This window comes from Desmodus rotundus, chromosome 9, assembly GCF_022682495.2.
Source record: "Desmodus rotundus isolate HL8 chromosome 9, HLdesRot8A.1, whole genome shotgun sequence".
Lineage (NCBI taxonomy): Eukaryota > Metazoa > Chordata > Mammalia > Chiroptera > Phyllostomidae > Desmodus > Desmodus rotundus.
The window spans coordinates 103991534-104008857 of NC_071395.1; the positions used below are offsets into that span (position 1 = coordinate 103991534).

At 38.0% G+C, this 17324-nt stretch overlaps 1 protein-coding gene across 1 annotated transcript in view; it reads right to left on the reverse strand.

The window, feature by feature from the left end:
* The window catches only part of MED1 (mediator complex subunit 1), a 26331-nt gene extending 11572 nt beyond the window's left edge, over positions 1-14759 (reverse strand). The window contains exons 1-11 of the mRNA XM_024573050.4: positions 14527-14759; positions 12235-12341; positions 8260-8338; positions 6645-6699; positions 6408-6540; positions 5670-5698; positions 3188-3259; positions 2402-2476; positions 1696-1769; positions 1244-1333; positions 102-213 (exon numbers count right to left, since the gene is read on the reverse strand). Coding sequence (XP_024428818.2) covers positions 102-213; positions 1244-1333; positions 1696-1769; positions 2402-2476; positions 3188-3259; positions 5670-5698; positions 6408-6540; positions 6645-6699; positions 8260-8338; positions 12235-12341; positions 14527-14551 — 851 coding nt within the window. The 5' untranslated portion in view covers positions 14552-14759. The remainder of the gene's footprint in view (positions 1-101; positions 214-1243; positions 1334-1695; positions 1770-2401; positions 2477-3187; positions 3260-5669; positions 5699-6407; positions 6541-6644; positions 6700-8259; positions 8339-12234; positions 12342-14526) is intronic.
* Between the last annotated feature and the right edge of the window lie 2565 nt (positions 14760-17324).

Consider the following 17324-nt stretch of genomic DNA (forward strand, 5'->3'; position numbering starts at 1 on the left):
CAAGTTAGAGAGAAGCCAAGTGAAAGTAACAGGTGTTTCATACTGGCTTGAAGCTGAAAAAATGGACGTTGCCATCGTAGAATTAATTATATTTGACTTACCATTTGTTATCAATTGGATGTGATCCCATAATTAACGGTGCAATGGGGAGTTTATACATAGCAGATGTTCCTTCAATTGTCACTGATGCATTCATGCCCAAAGATCGAGGAACTGGGAATAAAAAAGAAACAGGGTAAAAAAAAAAATTAAAAAGAAACAGGGTATTCTCCAAAGTCACACAAATTATAAGGAAAGGATCTTAATATTTAAAAAAAAAAAAAAGGCTAACTAGGCTAACTTCTGTATAATTTGTCAGCCTTATTTTGACTATCAGATACTTTAATACCTGTATAATTTAGAAATGCAAGTTACCCTTTTTAAAAAGATTTATTTATTTTTAAAGAGAGAGAGAGAGGAAGGGAGAAAAAGAGGGAGAGAAACATCGATGCGTTAGAGATACATTGATTGGTTGCCTCTCTCACACCCCCAACTGGGGACCTGGCCCACAATGCAGGTATGTGCCCTGACTGGAAATTGAACCAGTGACCTTTTGGTTCACAGGCTGGCGCTCAAACCACTAAGCCACATCAGCCAGGGCAGAAGTTACCTTTCTAACCAACCATATTTCTCTGTGTGTAAATAAAGCAAAAACAAATTAAAAAAAAACCAGAAAACAATGCAGTCCAAAGAAAAAAATTTTACCAATATTTACTCTAACTTCAGAATGTATTTAAATAGAATTATGATTATAGGATAATCAATGAATGAAGTTACAAGGGCACCAAATGAGGTATTAGGGCATTTCTCCTTTTGTTTTAGTGTATTTAAGTGCAAATAGAAAATAACATGCATTGTTGTAATTCTTTAGTAAATTGGCTGATTTCTTCACCTTTAAAGTAATGATTAAAAGGGATTTTTTCAAATCAGGTGGTTTATGTCTTTTCATTTACTCATTTACTTATTCAACAGCAGCCCTTATTAAGCTTTTATTATTATGTATATATATGTACATATACATATGTAGGTAGGTATGCATGTGTGTGTGCGCGTGACTACATCAGGTGCAAACTTTTGTAGGGGTGGCAAACTTACTACGGAGTAGCAAACCAGAAAGTGCAAGCAGGGCTGGGCATTCACATTCTTAAAAATACTTTTTAAACATAGAACAAAATCTTCAGTTGTTTTACAGTTAAAGTCTTACCATTATTCTCATGCAAAACGATGGGAGATGTAGTCTTATCATCCAGTAGGTCAGAAGGAGAGGCATAGTACTTCAAGTTCATTAAATGACCTGTGAAAAATAACATTTATCACTACATCTTTATCAGGTAAAATACAAATAAACAACAACATTCCCATTTCTATATACCTATATACAAGGAAATAGTTTTGCAGGTATGAAGACTCATGCTCCAAAGCAGCTTATAAAATATGACTGATGCACAAGTATGGCTTCTAGGAGCAACAATTTACTTCACAATTAAAAAAATAAAATTTAGCAAAAACAGGTGTTAATTACCTTAGAAATCATTAAAAATACAAAAAGTACTGGTGATTTTCTTCCTCTGCTTTTATAAACCCAAGGTAAAATTTTAAGCAATGACTCAACTAAAATCAGACATTTTTCTAAGTAAGCAAAATAGGATCACATACCCCCACTTCTTGGAGTGAGATAGCCAACACTTCCATGAAGAATCTTATCTAAGGGACCAGCGTTGGTTGCTTTCCTGCAAGACAGATGACCTACGTTTGCTTGTATTTAAGCCCTGCAGGTATTAGTGCACCATGTGAAAATGAGTTCAGCTTTTGAAAGACGTAGAGTAACAACTCTGTCCTATTATTGTGCTTATAACAACTGTATTTCATATTCAAAGTAAAGGGATTATTTCTGAGTATACAGCAATACATAATGTGGCAAATAAAAATTACTACTATTATTTATTAGATGGGAGGCCAGGTTTGACAAGTCTTAAGATAAAACCTAGGGAGTATCAACCAACAACTTAGGGATACTGAAACTCAGAAAATGGAATGCAATCAACATTTGAGAAGTGAAAGGAAATGCATGAGATGTATAATATAGGTAAAACATAGACGTATAATAATGGACATCCATTATAGAGATATACACAGTGTGTGTGTGTGGGGGGGAGTTAGGTTTACAGTTGTGAGTACGTAAAACACAGTTTATTCTTGTATTATTTATTAATTATTGTATTATTTTCCATACAAACAACTAAAAACCTACTTTTGCCCAACCCTGTATAATAGGACCTTGGTAACAACCCCCTATGTGAACAACTTTAGGAACAAGGTACCCAGAGGGTTCATACAGAATTGTCACCTTAGCCAGTCTTACCAATACATGACTGCCATTTTAGACAGATCCTGTTCTAAGGACTGGAGAGCCAAGTACATTTTAGTCTTCAGTTTGCTAAAAGTCAATGAAGAGAACAAGAGTTAAACAGTTAAAATATATACATACATACACACAAACAAACAAATACAGAAAGGCTAGAGTGCAAGTCTATATTGGAAGCAAGTAAAATAGCCATTAACAAAAACTTTTAAAAAGGTTTAAACCCATAGTGCTCTTTCAGCCCTGGCTGGCAAGGCTCAGTGGATTGAGCCCCAGCCTATGAACCAAAGGGTTGTGGGCCAAGTCCCCAGTAGGGGGCACTCAAGAGGCAACTACATATTGATGTTTCTCTCCCTCTCTTCCCCCTCTCTAAAAAAAATAAATAAAAACTTTTTAAAAATAAAAAACAAATCCATAGTGCTCTTTCAAAGCTAATTTTTATCTCTATTTAAAAGAGCCAAGCAGATTAACAGAATCCCAAGTACCATAAAAGTAAAAATGACAAGACAGTTCTACAACGAATTTCTTTCAGCACAGAAATCAATATGTTGAAGACATCTCAAGGATTATTGTCTTCTTTCTGAACGATAATCCATTAATGCAGATACTGTTTATTTAAAATACCTTTAGAAAATAGAGAGTTAGAAGCTGAGCTATAGATTGTCATTAGACATCACAAATAAGGTAAGGCAGGAGACTTGACAAATTTCTAAGCACACAATTTATAGATACACACTGATTTTTCCAACAAAAGCAAAGCAAAAAAATAAATAAATAAATACTTACTTGTCTCCTGGAAGGTTATAAAGATTAACAAGACCCTTAAGGTGCTTAGAAAATTCATCAAAATTTTTTTCCCTATAAGGAGTTCAGGGAAGGGGAGAGGGGGGAGAATAAAACATATAATTACTACTTAATCTTAACAACAAAGTGCCAAAAAATCATGGCCAAATCAAACTAATTTTCATAATTTGCTCTACTCTTTTTAGCCCCAGCCAGTTTTCTAGAATCAATCAAAAGTAGCAAAAGCAAATGAAATGTCTTCCTTTCTGTCCATTTTTTGGGGGACGGTGCTAATAAATAGTTTAAAATATAGTCAAAAAGACCTGATAATTTGTATACTAATTTGTTCCTAGGCAATGAGACTTGGTTTAAATAAATCACTTCCTTTTCCTCTGTATAAATTAACTAAGAAGACCAGATGTTATGAGGATTAAAAAAAAAACTTTTGATTGGAGAGGAAATGGAGTAAATAATTTGAGAAAATAGAACACTTGTTAGTAAATGGAAACATACGAACAATGAGGATAAATGAACACTAGAGAGAGATGGGTGACCTAGAGAAAATTCGATGGGTACTACAGAGGCAAACCACATATTTCAATGGTCCTGTGTCTAAATCTACCCTAGGGGGAAAACATAAAAACAGTACTACCATGATCCCTGGCTTTCAAGAACCAATTAGTCCAGCTTGGATTCTTAGTCAAATAGCTTCTGTGGGCAGGCTTAGGAATCCAACACAACTCAACAATTCTCTCTGTATCTTTTTTTCAAATTAAAAAAAAAAGTCTCTTGAAAGCTAAATTGCTCTGACAATGTCAGATACTTGGTCAGGCATTTATTGAATACTTACGGCTAGAAGTGCCATGAAGGCAATAAAAAGAAACAGGAGCAGCAGCAGAATATACTCCCTACCTTAAAATTACAATCTATACAAAGTGACTAAAAATATCAGAGGTATAAAGGCTGAGGTTCCCACTTCCAAACATGCTCACAAATTAACTTTAGAACACCACTAGCTCATAAATTGGAGCAATCTCCTACTCCAGATGAGAACCAAAAATACTGGCTTTCTGTACTAAGCCAATGTCCATCTTTCTGGACTAAGGTGGTAATATACCTTTGCTAGAATTATTGATTCAATTAAATTACAGAAAATTTATTTCTTTATGTTGCATTGCAATTTTCATTTCTTTAAAGATTTTATTTATTTATTCTTAGAGAGAGGGAAAGGGAGGGAGAAATAGAGGGAGAGAAACATTGATGTGTGAGAGATACAACCATTGGCTGCCTCTCCCACGCCCCCCACCGGGGACCACCTGCAACCCAGGCACCTGCCCTGACCAGGGAACAAACCAGTGACCTTTCAGTTTTCAGGCCGGCACTCAGTGCACTAAGCCACACCAACCAGGGCCAAATTGCAATTTTGAAAAGCTGGTTCAAATTTGGTGCATTTGGCTATAAGTACATTAAACTGATCACTGAGAAACCTCCATATAAAACTTAGTTCCTCAATGTTACTACCCTAAGACATCTCCATGTGTTATCTGAAAACTTCACTGTATTTAAAACACAAAATTGATATAATTACTTTCTCAAATCCCCAGAGAGGTAATTCTGGGTTTAAGTTTAAATATGGAAATTTCAACTTAATTCAAAGGAAAAAGGTAAGTCAGGAGGAAAAAAAAAACATCAATTGCTAAAAGATTCATCAAACCTAGCACTACACTATGATGGGAGTATATCACAATATGTCTTAAAAGCAAAACAATTTCTCTCAAAATTAAAGTGAAAAAAGTTACTTTTATGGTGTAGACTCAATTTCCTCAAGCCTTCTCTGACTCAGTAATTAGACGGTATTCTTGCTCCATACAGAATTCCAAAAGTTAGATGTTTGAGTAGTTCTCAAACAAGAGTGATTGTTGCCCTCCAGGGACATTTGGCACTATCTGGAGACATTTTTGATCGTCACAACTCAGGAGATACTACTGGCAAGCAGTGGAGAGAGACCAAAGATGCTATTAAACATCCTACAATGCACAGGGCAGCCCTCTAGGGCAAAGGCTTTTCCAATCCAAATTGTCAATACTGCCAAAGTTGAAAAACCCTGAGCTAGATTGAATAGGGTAGGAAATCAAGCTAAGCCAATTCTGAAAGTGAACAAGTATAGACTCTGAAAAATCTTGACCCAAGAAAATAAATTTGTTCCTTAGGAAGGTAATTCCTGTCCCCGCCCCCACCCCACCTTTCACTGAATGTACTGGGGTGACATTGGTTAACAAAACTGTGCAGGTTTTGGGTTCATATTTCTACAACACACTGTACACCGTATTGTGTATTCACCACTCCAAGTGTCCAAAGAAGGTAACCTTGGACAGCCTCAAAACCTAGCTATAATAAAAAAATAATAATAAATAAATAATAAAATAAACCTAGCTCTAAAGAACAGCATTGTCTGCCAATATCATGGAATATATCACTTGCTTACCTTAGCTGCTGTACAAGCTCTGGACAGCTCTGAAATTAAAGAAATTATGTTAAAACATTAAACTACTTTAAGACCTTTAAAGATACCAGTAATTTTTCTCTTATTAGCAGCACATGCTTTAGAACAAAAACATTAAAACTATACAAGGTCCTTATTATCAAGATATCAACAAATACCTTCTTCCTACTTGGTAAACCATGGGTTTGGGATGGGAAATTAAAGATCAAAGTATACGAAATAGTTTATAAAAGGATCAACTTTCAGAAACTTGTTTAAAATATTAGGACCTCTCTTTAATGCTATCCTTGGAATTCATATCCAATTGTTTGGTTACACACATTTTCGATTCCTCTCTTTTACAGGATTTTTCAGAGACATCAGCTATATACAAGACTATCTGTCCGTCTTGATTATTGTAAGTTCTTTGAGGAGAGGAACATTGTTATTTATCTCTAAACCCTCAACACCTGTAGTTAAATTGCAAGTCATGTCTGTTTATAGGAAATGGAAAGGGTTCTTCTGGTGTTTCCACTTGCTGAAGCTTTTGGATAATGTTAGAGATGGACCCATATTACTCTAAACTCCATTCTATAGCTATTGATGTTGTAACCCATCACATCACCTCTACAGTGGCTCATGAAAAAATCTAAACCCAAGCTATTTCAAACCCCAACAATTTTAAAATTAATGTCTCTAAGTAAACCCCATAGATTCCAGTGAAATATCGACAACACATACCACAGGATTCTCCCCATGGTGAGCCACTTTTACATCACAAAGCTGTCCTGCAGGATCTAACTGCACTTCCACATAGAACATATCTGACGTGATGTAACATTCAGTGCCACTGGCACTGAGATGAGAGCCCAGTCTAGCAGGAACAAATCAAAACAAAAATTAATAGAAGACACATAAATAAAGCCACCCAAAGTCAACACTAAGGTAAACATTTCTGCCTACAGATAGTCTACTTACCCATTCTGTCTTGCTATAGATTCCAAACGGTCAGTCATTGCTGGTAAAGATGTTACTATGAAACAGGGAAAAAAGGAAATCACAAAGGATGCTCCAAATAAAATTATATTCTTCAAAGACAGAAATACGCTGAGTATACCCATCCTCTCAAAGTGATAAACACATTCAGTAGATCAAATGCTTATAATTTGCACAAAGTTCACCTGGGTAAGGGTTAGCTGTGGCCTATACAGTAATAAGGATCAAAAAAAAAACAAACAAACCCAAAAAACCTATTTGGAAAACACTATTGGACCTTTGTCCTTACCCTTTTTCATTACTCATTTGGGACAAGTTATCTTTAATGTAAAGAAGAAAGTTATTTGTTAATGTTCGTAATAAAGATTAATATCTTAATAGCTGGAGATGGGGGGAAATGAGAAGTTATTGTTTAATGGATATAGAGTTTCAATCAGGGAAGATGAAAAAGTTCTGGAGATGCCCCAACCAGTGTGGCTCAGTTAGTTGGGCATCATCGCACAAAGCAAAAGGTTGCCAGTTCGATTCCCAGTCAGGGCACATGACTGGGTTGTAGGTTTGGTTCCCAGTTGGAGCACATAGGAGAAGCAACCAATTGAGGTTTTCCTCTCACATCAGTGTTTCTCTCCCTCTTTCTCGCTCCCTTCACCTCCAAAAAATAAATAAATAATTAATCAAAAAGTTCTGGAGATGGATGGTGATGATGGTTGCACAACGATGTGAACGTACTTAGTGCCAATTAACTGTACATTTAAAAATGGTTAAAATGGTAAATTTTATGTTACGTATGTTTTACCACAATTAACAAAACATCACTCCCCCGGTGGGTATGGCTCAATTGGTTGGAGCACTGTCCCACGGACCAAGAGGTCACAGGTTCAGGTTCCCGGGTTCAAGTTCCCTGTCAGGGCACATACCTAGGTTGCAGGTTTGATCCCCAGTCAGGGTGTGTACAAGAAGGCAACCAAGCAACGCTTCTCTCTCACATCAATGTTTCTTTCTCTTTCTTTCCTTCCTTTCCTTTCTTCCTCTCCTTCCCTCCCCCTCTTCCCTTTCCTCCCTTTCTCTCTAAAAGCAATGAAAAAATGCCCTTGGGTGAGGATTAAACAAAAAAAATTCAGCTGAATAAGGTTCATTTGCAAGGCATCAGAATAAAATCTTTTTTCACTTTCACTTCTCCCGCAAAATAGAAGAGGTAATTGTAAGTATGAATAATCAAGCTCATGATTTAAATTTTACGTTTGCTCTCCTGAAACATTTGTCCATAAACACAATCAAAACCTTTTAACATTAAAATGTCCATCTTTTTAATTGAGAATTAATTAGAAGAAAACATGTAAAGAAAAAAAACAAGATTTTCCCCTGCTATCTATAGTTACACTCCACCAATTATCTCTGGAGTCTCTACCAACCTCCAAAATAAGATCAAAATGTTTAAAAGTTCAGGTAAGAGCTCATCTCAATTTTGTAATGAAAGCAAAACCAACACCTAGCATAGAAAGTTGACCTATCTCAATTCATATTTCTAGTGTAATTGTAAAATCTTTCTTAAACACATGTTTTAAGAAATCAGCATATTTCAAAGATGATTACAAACCTTTGAGAGCTTTCTGCAATGTCTCCAAACAGCTGACCAAATGTTGATGTCCCCCAGAACTCATCACAACCCTCTTCTCCTGTATTAAGTGGGAAAAAATTTGAGGTAAAAAGTTAACCAAGCCAACAGTTTTTCAGATAAACACATACATTATCCTAGTACCAATACTTCAGGATAGTCTGTACACTATATCCTGTAGGCTGTATATACTTTTGATAATAAGTCTATAAACTTTTTTTAAATACACTTTTTACTGTTACTCTGTCCATCCAGACAAAGGAGGAAAGTTCATACGGTACGTGGATACATCCATATCCATATACATGAAGGTAGGAAAGGTATTCCCACATCTAAAACAAGGTAACTGCCCTGGCTGGTGTGGCTCAGTGGATTGAGCACTGGCCTGCGAACCAAAGGGCTGCCGATTTGATTCCCAGATTCAATTCCCAGTCAGGGCACAGACCTAGGTTGCAGGCCAGGTCCCCAGTGCGGGGTGCACGAGAGGCAACCACACAAGGATGTTTCTCTCCCTGTCTTTCTCCCTCCCTTCTCCTCTGTCTAAAAATAAAGAAATAAAATCTTAAAAAAAAAGAAAAGATAACCTTCAAGGGGAGGCGAATTAGGAAGAATCAAAATGTAACAAATGACATCAGCCTCCTTTAGAGGTAACTACATGACAAGATTTACTCAGTTAAATAGGGTAGCTCACAAGATCTGGCAATCCCCAAATCTAATCAGATGATTTGTATGTAATCTAAGAAATACGACTAAACCACAGTCAAAGTAGATTGACTCTAAGAAACAGATGATGTAGTCCAGAAAAGGGATTCCCAAAGAGTGAAAAAATAATGGCATAGTTTTTCTGACCCTAGCGAGGGAAGAAGCTTTTCTCTGCACAACATTCCAATCCCCAGAAATATGAACAGTTTTATGATACGAGGATAGTTTTGCAGGTTTTTCCATGCTGTAAATCCATCTCCCTTTGCTCTAATTCAAACCTTACAAAACAAACATCTGATTAATTAATAACCTGGCTTCCTTTGTACCCTGAATAGACAAGGGGATGCTCTGGACAATGAATACCAGTATTTTGGTAACTGAAAAGACAGACCCTCTGTTTTAAATAAACTGTCACTCTGATATACATGTTAATCTACTGAGATATGTTAATGTCAGTTGTTGAAAACAATTCGAAGTACTGACATACCAATAAAATTACATTTTTGAATGAGCAAAAGTAAAAAGTAGACAATGGGAGTTTTGGTGACCAAACCAAGGCACTGGTGCCCCAAAAAACAGTTCTTAGAGGCCACCTAAAATTCCTCTGTCATGATGTCTCTCTAATGACAATATCAATTATATAGAACACATTTCAAACTAGAATATGGTTGCCTTGTAGTATAAAAATGACAACCTCTGAATTCCTAGACTGTAAAAATTGCCATTCTTTTATTTAAAACTTTTTTTTTTTTTTGCCCTGGCTGGTGTAGCTCAGTATATTGAGCGCCAGCCTGTGAACCAAAGGGTTGCTAGCTTGATTCCCAGTCAGGGCAGATGCCTGGGTTGTGGGCCAGGTCCCCAATGGGGGGCACATGAGAGGCAACCACATATTGGTGTTTCTCTCCCTTTCTTTCTCCCTCCCTTCCCATCTGTCTAAAAATAAATAAAAAGATACTTTTAAAAAATAAAACATTTTAATACCTTTTATGTGCATAACCCGAGCCAGAAGATGTACATACATTTGTAGAATTTACAGTTACAGAAATATTTTAGCAACACGACACTTTAATATCTATTATCTGATTTGATCCTTACAACAGAACTACAGCAGGTCCTTGAATAACTTCATCTCATAACACTGATGAGAAAACACAGGTTGATTCCTGGCTGGGGCCACTGTGTGTGTGGAGTTTACACATTCTACCCATGTTTGTGTGGGTTTTTACTGGGTATCCCAGTTTTCTTCAATGTCCTAAAGACACGCACATCAGATTAACTGCCATGTCTGAACTGTCCCATTCTGGGTGAGTATGACTGTGCGTGTGAGTGCACCCACAATGGAATGGCATGCTGTCCACAGTGGGTTCCTACCTTGCACCCTGAGCTGCAAGGATAGGCTCTGGCCACCCAAGACCCTGAACTAGAACAAGCAGGTTGAAAAATAATTTTCTTGTTTTTATTACTATTTCTTAAATGTATGTATGGCTCACATTTATTTCGATGTTTAATATTAGAAGTGTCTCGTGTCTTTATTTAGAAGTTTGGTAATGGTTTTGTGACCAGAACTATGCCCTAGGAACTTAACTCTTGTGTATATCAATTAGCCTATGGTAATACTGGTTTTGCTATTTGTCATTTCGCTTAAAGTTGCAGTTTCCAAGGACCTATTAATATTAATTAAGCACTTAATGTATGTGAAAAAGCAAACTGCTATTGTGTGCCTCTACTTTCCAAATGGGAAAAATGAAACTCAGAGATATTAAATAATTTGTCCAAGGTCATATAAGTAGTAAGCGCTGGTGTCAAGCCTAAAATACAGGGTTTTGTTTGTTTTTTAATTTTGATTAAGTTTAGAGAAAGAGGGGAAAGGAGGGGAGGAGAGAGAGAGAGAAAGAAACATCAGTTTGTTGTTCCACTTATTTATGTATTTATTGGTTGCTTCTTGTATGTGCCCTTCCCCGAGAACCCACAACCTTGGTGCATTGAGACGATGCTCTAGCCAACTGAGCTAACCAGCCAAAAATACAGTGGTCTTTTGACAGCAAATTCAGTTCTTTTGCTAGTGCTATACTGATATGATTATTTTAAACACTAATAAACCTACTAAACTGAACTTACTCTGGACCCAGGTAAGATTTGCGGGGGAGGAGGAGATACTTTCATTGAAGTAAAACATACATACAGAAAGATACACGAGTCCAAAGAGATCCATGAATTATCACGAAGTAAACACACCCATATAACCATTGCCCAGGTGCACTGGGAACAACAGTATGAAAACACAGAAGTTTTCCTACATCGCTTGACTACCACTAGAATCACATGGATGAAGTTTTAACATCTAGTCCCCCACCCTCCCTGTCTTCCACTTAACTAAGGACTTGACGTATGGGTGAAAGACTCCGGAAGGAGAAGTAATACCGTAGATAAAAAGGTTGATGGAGTGAACAGGTAAATTAAGAATTAATTGTGGCCCTGGCTTGTGTGGCTCAGTGCCAGTTTGATACCATGTCAGGGGAGGCCAATCCCCAATCTCGGGCATGTGAGGGGCAACCAATCATGTTTCTCTCCCTCTCTTTCTCTCTACCTTCCTCTCTCTCTAAAAATAAATAAATAAATAAAATCTTTAAAAAAAAAAAGAATGAACTGCAAACTCAACTCCTAGTATAGGTACAATGAAAGTACTACTATCACATTAGTATCAAAGAGTTTGACAGGAAGTGAAGAATAAATGTCTCTATTCCAGTCTATCATGTGTGTCTCTAATTGGTGTTTTCTTAGCGCCTTTGCCCAAAGTACCCCGATATACTATATAACTCATGATTAACACAATTTTATAAATCTATCTCCTTCTTAGGTACACTCTTAAAACACCTGAGTACATGGTAGCTATCAACTTTATGATAAATAAAACTAAAGACAACCCTGGCTGATGTGGCTCAATGGATTCAGTGCCAGCCTATGAACCGAAAGGTCACCGGTTCAATTCCCAATGAGAGGTCAGGGCACATGCCTGGGTTGCAGACCAGGTTCCCGGTTGGGGGCCTGCTAGAGCGATGTATCTCTCGCGCATCCGTCGATGTTTCTCTCCCTCTCTTTCTCCCTTCCTTCCCCTCTCTCTAAAAATAAATAAATAAAATCTTTAAAAAATAAAAATAAAAAACTAAAGACACATTATAATAGCTAGTTTGAAAACTTCGACACAGGGAAGTTTGCTTATTAAATAATTATCAAAGCACACACCACAGTCCTCACCATGACTTGACGCACAAGCTTAATGGTTTCACTCCAAGGTCTATTTTGGTTAAATTTTGCATGGAGGCGTTCCAACAGAGAACTCATCTTACTCAGCTTTTCCGACTCTACGATATAAATCAGAAGACATTGTTAGAAACTCTTCTTTTAAGACCTCATAGTTTTTCTTACAAACAAAACCCCCCATACATCAAGAACTCAAGTTAAAATATTTTTCAATCTCATTCACTTCAAAACACATAAAGAATTTATTTTTAATGACAAGAAGACACACAAATTATGGGTCTAATCTAATAAACACCACAGAACAGGACTACTTTCTAGTCGACCTTTTAATGAGAACCAAAAAAGAACCACGTCTAATCATGTTTCAGGGTCAGGACTATAATTCAGTGACAAGACCATTTCATGATATGAAATCCCTTGACAATATATGTAGAGCATTCATTTGAACATGGTCTAGTAAGGTTAGCTGATTTTCATTATGAAAATATAGACTTTCTTAATCTTTTTTCATAATTTTAGGGATCGATTTATAGGTATTATCAAGAAAACAGGCTTTGTCATTCAGATGTCTCCTATTTGAATCCAAACTAAAACTATATAGACAGAGAAGATGTCAATATCTAAAGGATGAGTTTCCAGCAGCAGTAAGAGAAAGGTAGACAAGACTGGCTCCATAACTGTGTAAATGAACCTCCCCCACCCTTAAACCCGCCTCTAATTCCTGTACTTCTTAGTATCAGCAAAGACCTGTGCTAAAGACCACTGGCAATACAAAAACACAACATGCTTGGGATGACATCTGTGAAAGGATGTGGATAAGTTAACACAGAAATAACCATCACACAAGGCAAAATGATATATGCTCTTCAAAACAAAGATACAGCATGCTCTTCCTCTGGGGAGATTTCCCTTCCCCTTCTTCTTCCCCTCAGGTGTATTACCTTTGCCTTTCCCTCTCCTAAGCTCCCAGGGCCCTTCTTTTGCTTCTGGAACTTGTTTCCTGAGTCTAGGCAGTCCAGCTGGCTGACTTCTACTACCTCTGTAACTTTCTAAATAAACTTAATTTTATTAAAAACAAACAAAAAACAGACACACATTACAAATTGAAATTTAAAAGGGGAAACGTTAATTAGTTGCAGGAATGTTACGGAAAAGGCGTCACTGAAAAAATAAACAGAATGTCAGCAATCAGACTTCAGGCAGTGACATCTTCTAAACCCAGATCCAAACTCCTTCCTCCAACACCCTCATCTTCTGCATAACTGCTTCTGGGGCTATTTCAGCCAGTGTATAGATCTGGACACATTTCTGGGAATTCCCACTTTCAAGACTCATTCAATCAAGCACTATTTTATATTCAGGGGGATTTGGCAGTGAGCAAACTAGACAAAATTCCTGCCTCATTTTACATGTCATTCCTCGGCACCCAAGGCATAAATCTTTCTCCTCTCTCCACTTCAAAACATATCCCCCCTTCTTTTCCTTGAGAAGCCTGATGACAAATATCTTTATATGAATGCTCAAATCAAACATTCTTTGAGCAACTATTCATATCCCAGGGAATATACAATGATGAGTAGGGCAAGGTCCCTGATCTACAAAGCTCAGAATAAAGAAGAAAAGAAAAAAAATAATACAGTGATCTGTATTAGTAATAGAACTATATCCAAAATACTACGGAAGCATTTAAACTGCAGTGTAGAACTTTAGAGAATCAAAGTAAGGTTCCACAGAAAAGTTGCTTTCAGTTCTGAGTTAGTTCAACCACTGAAAAGATGAAAACCAAACGAATTTTAAAAAATATACAATAGTACAAGATCTGAACACGGTGACGTTCTAGGGAACTGCTGGCTTTTAATATCATAAGGATCTAATCATTTCACTCATGCCAAAACACCTTCCAGTACTTTGATGGACAGCTCTGTATTATTGTTCTTATGTCATATTATGCAGATGTCTCCTCTAGAACGATGTGTAAGAATGGTTTTATATTCATTCGCCTGGTCTTCCATAATTTTAAGATAAAATGCCCTCCGGACCAATAACTGCCCCTATCTAAGCTGGAAACCTTCACGGAAGTTGGGAGCCCCCATCACCCCAAAGTCGGAGGTCTCCACCACCAGGGAAGGCAGTCAGAATCAAAACTCACACAAATCCCGCCTCCTGGACTCTCCGTCCTCGGGAGAGTGGCCTTCGCGAACGGATCGGACCCCAGCTCCTCTCATAGATTGGCTCCCCCCCACCAAGCTGTGTCGCGCCCCCCTGCTTTTCCCTTCAGTTACTCACCCTCGGTTTCCCCCTGAGCCTTCATCCTGACAGTGGGAAGGCCTGAGTCCTACCCAAGAGGATAAGCCGTCCCCCACCACTAAGGGAGGAATCAAGTTAGTTCAGGCTCCCAGGACGCAGGGCACCAGTACTCCCCACTCTTCCCAGGAAGGTTCAGTCTGAAGTCCCAGGCGGCAAGAAGAGAAGGGTGCTCTCGGCCGCCGCCATCTTCCCCAACGGAACTTCCCAAAGATCGCGAGATTAACAGTAATCCTGCGAGAGAGAAGGAAAGGGAGGTGCACCGAACTATCGTGAAATAGGGTTACTGCTGTTCTCGCGAGATTCTACCAACCCTGCCTTCCCTTAGATTTTGGTAGTCTGAGACTTAGGGCAGGTGGGTATGGTGCTTGGCAAGTGACAGTGATCTGTTGAGACTAGAAGAACTGGCATTTCGTGTGGATGGACCTGGAGAACATTATGCTAAGTGAAATAAGCCAGTCAGAGAAAGCCAAATAGTGTGTGATTTTACTTGTATGTGGAATCTAATGAACAAACTGAGCTAACAAGGAAAATGGGGACAGACTTCTAGATAGATGACAGCTATCATCTGTCATGATCGCTAGGTGGAGGGGGGTGTGGGAGTGCTGGGGGGAGGTTAGGGAGTGGACGGATTGAGGAAAAAGTATTCATGGACGTGGACAACAGTGTGGTAATTGCTGGGGGGCAGGGAGTATAAGGGGACTTAATGGTAATGGAGAAAATAATACAATAAAGATTAAATTTTAAAAATAAAAAAATAAAATCCCTGGCTCTCTTTCCTGAAAGACTAGGTTTTCGAAAAATATTGGTATCAGCAATATGTTGTTACAGATAATACGTTTTCTTGAGATACTAGATGGAATAATTATGCAATAAAAAAGATATTGGTTCTTTGAAACACGTTACAAGCCAGCCCAGAACACTTAATTCCCATTTTCTTTTTTTTAAAGAAATATTTCTTGAGCAATTACAATATTTTTGAAGATCTGGAAGATTTTGGACTAAAAGGGTCCCAAAGGTGTTCAATTGACTGTGTCCCTTTTTGTAATCATAGTGAAAATAAGCAGTTTAGCTTGTAGTTGCAAGGAATATATAGTCATATCTCTTGTATCAGTAAATCCTCACAAAGAAATTTGGAGTAATACCGAGATGTTAGTTCATGACTAACGGAACTGCTTAAGAACCAGGCTAAAATACAACAGTGCTAGCTAGCATTGGGTGAAACTTCTTAACATGATTAAGGCTACTTTTTTTTAACGTTCTTTTTCCATCCATACACACCCTTGAAAATAACTGGTGAAAAGTTTGATTTTACCTAGTTTGCAGTAAGGATCTTAAGCAATGAATTTCTGCTGGTTCTCATGTCTCAGACTTTCCCCACACTTCCAAAATGCACTTCACAAAGCTTCAGTAAATACAGTTCAGGTGAGCAGGCATAACAGCATAAATTTAACAAGAACAACTCTTTGGAAATGTCTGGGAACATGTTTATTGCTGCAAAGTTATCTTTAACCATGATCCTTGAAAGTAAAGTTCAAACTTTATTTCTTGTCTATTCCTCTTATCTTCATTCCTTTGAGTTACCACGTGAGAGTTTTTGGAGCAGGAATTGCCCATCCTTTTTGAATCCCTGCTATCTAGCACTGTACCTGGGTCTAGTAGTCAAATCTTTTACTGGGCCTACCAAGCCTTCTAGATCCAGCTCTTCTGCCCTTGCCAAGGCCCAGCCACACTGGCTTTCTCTTCTGTGTAGAAAATTCCTGCACTCCTTTCTCCCTCAAGGTCCTTGAAAAGGCTATATTAACTGCTAGGAGGCCTTTCTCTACCCACTCCCTTCACTTCACTAAGGCCCTCTCATTCAGATTTCAACTTCCTATAGACTAAAGAAGCAAGCCTTCTCTAACCTCTGGCTTGATCCGGACTTCTATTATTCTCTCTCTTTTCTTAAAGATTCTATGTATTTATTTTAAGAGAGAGGGGAAAGGAGGGAGAAAGAGAGGGAGAGAAACATTGATGTGCAAGAGATACATCCAACTGGGAACCTGACCTGCAACCCAGGCATGTACCCTGACTGGGAATCAAACCAGCAACCTTTTGGTTTACAGGCTGGCACTCAATCCACTAAGCCACACCAGCCAGCGTACATTATCATCTATCTAATAACACTTTCAATATTAAAATTAATTAATTCCATGATGATTTGTTCAATGCCTGTCTTCCCTGCTGGACTGTCAACTCTAGGCAGAGAGCTTAGGTGGGACTGCTTTGGCCCACTGGAAGTCAGAGAAAAGGGGCCTTGGAGACAGGTTCTAGGGATTAGCCCAGGTGGAGCTGCTGCTGCCCATTGCTCCCCTTGTTGCAAGTCTTGTGGAGACCCTAAGAGTTCAGGAGATGAACACCCCCCCGAGAGGGAAGAAAGACGTGAGCATGCTCCCAGGAGGGAGAGTGCCAACAATTCATATTTTATGTTCCTTTTCTGTTGTCAAAGTCATTCAACAAGCATCTATGGAGACCTAATACTTGTGTATTAGGAACTGGTAATATAAATATGAAAACACAAACCCAGTGTTTGAGAGGCTCATCTGATTTATTTTTTTGTAATTTTTTGTTTATTGATTTGTTATTCCAGTTATTTATGTATTCATTGGTTGATTCTCATATGTACCCTGACCAGGAATGAACCTGCAACATTGGTGTATGGAGACAACACTCCAACCAACTGAGCTACCCGGCCAGGACTGGGCTCATTTGATTTAGACTTCTGCAAATACAATTGGTCA